Raw genomic sequence first — 7,161 nt, 5'->3', positions numbered from 1 at the left:
CTGAGAGCCGCCCATTGTCAGATTTTGACCTAGGACCATCTTGGAAAGGGATTCTTCTGTGATTCAGAGGTGAAGGCTTTGGTATCAGGATGATGCTGGCTTCATAAAATGAGTTAGGGATAATTCCCTCCTTTTCTATTGATTGGAACAGTTTCAGAAGGAATGTACCAGCTCCTCCTTGTACCTCTGGTAGAATTCGGCTGTGAATCCATCTGGTCCTGGACTTTTTTTGGTTGCCCTTACAGTGAGGTTTCTTACTAAGCGATTCATTGGAGAATATGCTTCTAATTTTGAATCTATCTATAAGAAGCACTTGTGTTTGGAAAGGAAACAACTAAATCTAGAAATATATGACCCTTGTTCTCAAACACAGAAAGCAAAATTCTCCCTCACAAATGAGCTTCGCTGGGCAGATGGGTTTGTTTTTGCGTATGACATCAGTGATAGGTCTTCATTTGCTTTTGCAAAAGCACTGATCTACAGAATCCGGGAGCCACAAACTAGTCATTGTAAAAGAGCTGTGGAATCAGCAGTGTTTTTGGTTGGCAGCAAATGAGATCTTTGTCATGTGAGAGAGGTTGGCTGGGAAGAAGGGCAAAAGCTAGCACTGGATAACCGATGCCAATTCTGTGAACTGTCTGCAGCAGAGCAGTCTCTGGAGGTGGAAATGATGTTTATCAGAATTATCAAGGACATCCTGATAAACTTCAAACTCAAAGAAAAGAGAAGACCCAGTGGATCTAAATCAATGGCCAAATTGATCAATAATGTATTTGGAAAGAGAAGAAAGTCTGTTTAGTAGACATGTAATCCTGGGAGATTTGTTATAGCAGAGTTTCAAACATTTACATGATAATTAAACTAACTTTTGTAGGCAATGTTTTTTTTTTTTTTTGGTAAAAAGAATTCTCTTGGAGATATGAAATGATTGAGTATGAACCACAGCTGTGTTTTCAAACACGCAGTTTGCCTTTTTGGTTGTTGTATCCTGCTCACTCTCCTTCACACAGAACCTTTCATTTATTGTACAACATTGCATTCACCCTAACCTACTGGCAGACAGCGATCTCAGTTTGCCTTGCCAAATAAACTCTGTTTGTGTGAATTTATTAAACGACAAAAAAAGAGAGTATAATAGGTGAACTTAGAGATAATCTAGAGTTACATCATGATAAACATTATTACCTGACTAAAGGAAGTTAAACTTGATGCCAAAGGTATCTAGTCTTCATCATCAGTTTTCTTAATTTTTCTGGGCTAAGGTATTCTCATTTGCACGATGAAAGATGTATCAGACATACTTTGCTCAGTATTGCTTTACTTGAAGAATTAATCTTTCCCTACATCATGTGGTGATGGTGCAACTGTGAAATATCACCACTCCATCCCCCAACTACAGTATAACCACATGGCTCAGGGTGGACAATCAAAGTGCTTCATCCCTTTAGCCATAGAGACTTTTCAGAGATGAGAAACTAATTTGAGCAAGGCCATTCAGAGACTTATTATGAGATTTGGTATGAGCATGTCAGAGAAAAGCGATTTTCTAACTGTTTGAGGGAAGCTGTAAGATAGGCTAATGGCTGCTTCAGTGGCCAAGGAAGAATGAACATGAAGCCAAAACACAAAAGAAAGCACTGTAAAGGGAAGGAAAGAGAGTTATATCTAAGTCCCTGGATCTGTCCATGACTGAAGCAACAGCCACTGGTGGACTTCCTAGTTATATGAGCTAATTATTTCCCCCTTTTTCTTAAATAGTATGAGTTAAGTTTCTTGAAATTAAAATATTCTTGATTAAAATGGAGGTAATTCTGTCTGCTCACAGGGTTATTATTGTAAAGATCAGATTTATAGGAATCTGGCAATGCTGGTGGCCCATACCTGTAGTCCCAGCTACTCTGGAGGCTGAGGCAAGAGAATCGTTTCAGCCCGGGAGTTTGAGGCTGCAGTGAGCTATGATCATCCCACTGTACTTCAGCCTGGGTGACACAGTGAGACCCTGTCTCAAAAAAAAAAAAAAAAAAAAAGAAGGAAAGAAAGAAAAGAAAAAGAAGAAAAAATATATAATTCATTGTAAGCTCTAAAGAGCACTTGAGTCATTATTTGACTTTTAACAAATTCCTTTGGCCATAAAGAAAATAATAAAAACAATTATTCTCACCAAATAGTGGTAAGTTAAACTTTTCATGAAATAAACTACAGTAATAGATTTTTGCATATGCTATGATTTGGAATCATAAATGATCCTAATTGCCTCTGTGTTGGGCTTTGTCTAAATGCTGTACTTTGTTTTTACTGGTATTTGAAGCCAGCAAGTAATATGTTTATTCAAATACTTACGGCCAAATATCCTTAATTACTTTCTGAAACAATAGTTTCTGGACAGGGAGAGTGGTCAATTATTTTTCTTTAATATGATTATTATAATAAAACTATGGACATGTTTTGCAGTCAAGCTTCCTCAGAGATGTTTATAATGATTCAATCACAAACTAAATCTCTGTGTTTCCTGCTTTGTTGTTGTTGTTGTTGTTGTTAGGGAATTAGGGGATTCCCTGGTATAGCAGTGTCTTTGTTACATCCACTTCCTATCTTACCTCTTTTCTGAAATATTTAAAATTCTTCTTGCCAGTGCACCAGGAGTAAAAAGTCCTATTTATATTGTTCCTCACTGTGTATGTCATTGCTTCTATCATACTCTGGAATGCTTACGGTACCATACTTAGATTCAGGATGGCCAGCATTTCCAGCCATTGATGACATTATTAAGAAACAGAATGATAAACTATGGCTGAATCATTTACAACGCCAGGTGTTCCTGGCAATAAATCTCTTATGACAATGTATCTGAGGCTGGGCATGGTGTCTTGCACCTGTAATCTCAGCATTTTGGGAGGCCCAGGCAGGTGGATCACTTGCGGTCAGGAGTTCGAGACCAGCCAGACCAACATGGTGAAACCTCATCTCTACTAAAAATACAAATTAGCTAGGTGTGGTGGCACATGTCTGTAATCCCGGTTACTTGGGAGGCTACGGCAGGAGAATCGCTTGAACCCGGGAGGCGGAGGTTGCAGTTAGCCGAGATCACACCATTGCACTCCAGCCTGGGCAACAAGAGTGAAACTCTGTCTCAAAAAAAAAAAAAAGAAAATATATCTGATATATTCCAGAAATGAAAACTACCCTCAATCTGTCTGTATCCTATTTGTTTTCCCCTGATATTTCCTTAGTAAGCTGTCTGGATGGAATGCGTAAAACAATAACAGCATTGCTTTTTCACATAAAAGTTTGAAATTTTCCCTTCAAATACAAAAATATTTTTCTCAGTCTCTTTTATTAGAAAGTCACCACTGCAGTGAGGCGAAAACATACATTCTGAGAAGTTAAAGTAGAAATGACAATTTACAAAACAAACTGTGCTATAATTTGCGTAATGTGTAAACTGTACTAAATTATGGCATGCAACACAAACTATTTAAGCCTAAAATGTTTTAATGTCATCTTATTCAGACTCACACGTTCCAAGATAAAACCATAGATAAGTGGCTATACCCTCAGTCTGAACTCATGTGTTTCAGAGAAAAGAGTATTGCCTGTTCTACTAATTTCTCTGTTTATCAATTCTGAACAACACCCGCCCAGACCATGCTTACTAACTTTACTCTAAAACCACTTTGTCTGCCTTCTCCCGACAAAAAAACCTAGCAGTACCTTTCCCTAAATTTTCCTCATGAGAACTATGGGTGCTCTGGTAAATGTTCTGTTTTCCCTTGTTCAGTCAACTTAATAAACTAAGTTTTGTGTGGTTAGCAGATCCCTGATGATCTTTTCATGGAAGCTTGTGTCATTCAGACATGATGACATTGCTTTCCTCATCATCTGTCATGGTACCCACACTGTGTTCTTTGCTCCTAAAACTTAAGTACTTGGCCCTAGGGATATATTTGTCTCCTGCTAGATGTTGAACAGGTATCTGAGAAGAGATAAGGACTAGGGACTTATTCTTGTTCAAACTCAGTATTTATTGGCTGACTTTATATCTATCTAAGGACAGTCAAAACTGGGTGGTAGCCAACCACTTTACTTTTGAGTGATAACTCTGGTTCTGCAGAATCTATGAAACTGAGTCATAAAAGACAATGATGTGCTTATATTCTCAATCACTAGACTCTGGTTTTTCTTTTTCTTACACCATGCTACCAATGCCAGAGGCTGAAACAAGGACAAATGTGCAGAGGCTACACGCCGCCACACAGCTGGAAAATGGCTTTGACAAGCACACAAAGTATTCTTGCTGTGGATAATTTCCTTTTCAACATAAGTAATATGTGTCCTCCATCGTGACCTGTGTGAGATTGGACTACATGATCGTTAGGTCTCTTCAAACCCAAGACTACATTGTGTTATAAAAATTTCAAAGTAGGTAAACTTTGGCCTTAATCATTATTCAGCCCATCTTTTTTCCCTGCTCTTCTGACATTGCTTCTGTTTGCTACCTTTCACTAGTGTTCATTGATGGTTTTAGTGTATTCATGTTGTCCTCATTTACCCAAGATCTTTATTTTAGGCCTGGTACAAAGAACCAAACTTCATTCTCACACATGTGATTTTATTTCCTGTGTTAGAACCAAAACAATCAGAATTAAGTTTTTACTAGCTGAAAGTTACAACTCCAATAGAAATTTGACTTCATCAGGACCTTCCTGAAAGAAATAATCACTGAACCAAAAATTGGATGTCCATGTATCATTTATATCGCAGTTGCCTACCTTTCATATACAGTACATCAGGTTAGAGCTGTGCAATAGTATTTTATAATTTATGTTATGAGCATGGATCAATGGTATAGTCAAAAATCCTGCCTTTCAATCTGTTGCCTAACAGGCATTTGTTGGACACGTTTAAAAACTAGCTGGCTTATATTAAACATAATTGTGTGCTAAACTATATATTTGGCCTTTTTATCTCATTGAATTGAATGAGATAAACCTAGAAAGAATGATTTTATAACTCCCATTTTGTAGGTTTTAAGAAGTTAAGTAACTTACTCTATATTACATATTTGGTAAATGTTAGACTTTCCTCTCAAGCTTTCCATTTGGCTGAGTAAATAACAATATTCATAGAATATAAAATAACATGAAAACAAAAAGCAAGTCACAAGGCACTGCTTTATTAATTGCACCCACGTAATTTGGGAAATCTATTATCAATTTTCTGAATTAAAATAAAAGAGGTATTATTGTGAGATGGACTGTATTTAGAAAGCTTCCTAAAAGAGATGGATAATTACACTGGGTTGTGAAATATATACAATGGCAGAATGTTTGTCGAAGGGAGGAATTTCAGAGAACACAGGAACAATACATTATTGGAAGGAAAAACTAGTAGGAGCACTGACAGATTATCAAATTACCAAGAAAATTTTCAATGGCTAGTGAGGCCTTGAATGAGGGATAGGGGAGGAGGAGGGAGAAATAAAAACTAAATAGCTATCAGTGTTGAGGGAGGTGTGAAGTGGAATTTGTGGCCACACTCCCCTTTCCTTCCATGAGCCACTTGGTCTATAAAAAGACTGGCAACTAAGGTTTATTCAAGCAGAATTCATTGGTATCTACACTAAGAGTTTTAAAAGCCACATTGTGACATATAGAGAATTTGGATGGATGGCCTGACAACAGGCAAACATCAAGGAGATTTATTTGTTTATTAGTTGGTCAGTTTGTTTGTTTGTTTGAAAGTTGCCTTTCTCTGTCTTTTGACAGATAAAAAGAAGGGAACATATATAACTGAGAGTAAGAGAAAGAAAAAATTAAAATTGGCCTACAATGTGGATGTGGTAAATGAGAAGGAAATTGATATGTTTTAAGTACTCAATGTGAGCCAGAAACTGTACTAATTTTTTTTTTTTTTTTACACATTGCTTCACTTAATCCCCATAACAACTATAAGAAGTAGATGTTACTTACAGAGGGGGTGCTAAAATTTAGGGGATTTAGGGAATTTTTTATTTTTTAGTTATATTTCAAGTTGAAGAAAGAATTTAGAGAAGTTTAATACCTGGCCTAAAGTCATATAAAAATAAAGTATTTAAACCAGTTCTCATTGATATCAAAGTCCATTGTTTCTCATTAAATGAATCTCATATTTTTAAAAAAAATCCTTAATAATTTACTGAGGTGAAGCATTCTTAGGAAATTTAATAAGCAAAATATTCAGATAAAAATTAGTATTTTAGTCGAGCATTTCTTTTTTTTTTTTGAGACGGAGTCTCGCTCTGTCGCCCAGGCTGGAGTGCAGTGGTGCAATCTCGGCTCACTGCAAGCTCCGCCTCCTGGGTTCACGCCATTCTCCTGCCTCAGCCTCTCCGAGTAGCTGGGATTACAGGCGTCCGCCACCACGCCCGGCTAATTTTTTGTATTTTTACTAGAGACGGGGTTTCACCATGGTTTCAATCTCCTGACCTCGTGATCCGCCCGCCTCGGCCTCCCAAAGTGCTGGGATTACAAGCATGAGCCACCGCGCCCGGCCTTAGTCGAGCATTTCTGTGCAACACATCAGCCCGACAAAGTGGTTTAAAACAACTTTGTCTTTTTTTTTTGTCTTTTTTTCTTGAAATGAGGTCTTATTTTGTCACCCAGGCTGGAGTGCCATTACCAGAAAGGGGTCCTGATCCAGACCCCAAGACAGGGTTCTTAGATCTCACAAACTCTGAGTCCATAGAGTAAAGTGAAAGAAAGTTTATTAGGAAAGTAAAGGAAGAGAGAGGAGCCACTCCATAGGCTAGGCAGCAGCATAGGCTGCTCAGCTGCTTATACTTACTGTTACTTTTTGACATATGCTAAACTAGCAGTGGATTATTTATGAGTTTTCCAGGAAAGGGGTGGGCAATTCCCAGAACTGAGGGTTCCACCCCTTTTTAGACCATATAGGCTGACTTCCTCAAGTTGCCATGGCATTCGTAAGCTGTTATGGTGCTAGTGGGAGTGCTTTTAGCATGCTAACGCATTATAATTAGCATATAATGAGAAGTGAGGACAACCAGAGGTCACATTTGTTGCCCTCGTGATTTTGGCTGGCTTTGGCTGGCTTCTTTACAATATGCTGTTTCATCAGCAAGGTCTTTGTGCTCTGTACCTTGTGTGGACCTCCAAACTCATC

At 37.9% G+C, this 7,161-nt stretch overlaps 1 protein-coding gene across 1 annotated transcript; it reads left to right on the top strand.

Moving 5' to 3' along the window:
• Positions 1–229: 229 nt before the first annotated feature.
• Positions 230–799, top strand: LOC116476174 (ras-related and estrogen-regulated growth inhibitor-like protein; the record flags this gene model as incomplete). The annotated part of the gene is given in 1 exon segment (XM_032761560.2): positions 230–799. A coding segment is annotated over 1 exon segment (570 nt), but the record flags the coding sequence as incomplete, so codon positions are not given.
• Positions 800–7,161: the final 6,362 nt, after the last annotated feature.

The sequence above is a fragment of the Hylobates moloch genome, unplaced genomic scaffold (assembly GCF_009828535.3).
Source record: "Hylobates moloch isolate HMO894 unplaced genomic scaffold, HMol_V3 SCAFFOLD_11, whole genome shotgun sequence".
Taxonomy (NCBI): Eukaryota; Metazoa; Chordata; class Mammalia; order Primates; family Hylobatidae; genus Hylobates; species Hylobates moloch.
Note: the sequence above shows the minus strand (reverse complement) of the source record. Positions and strands in the feature narration are given on the sequence as shown.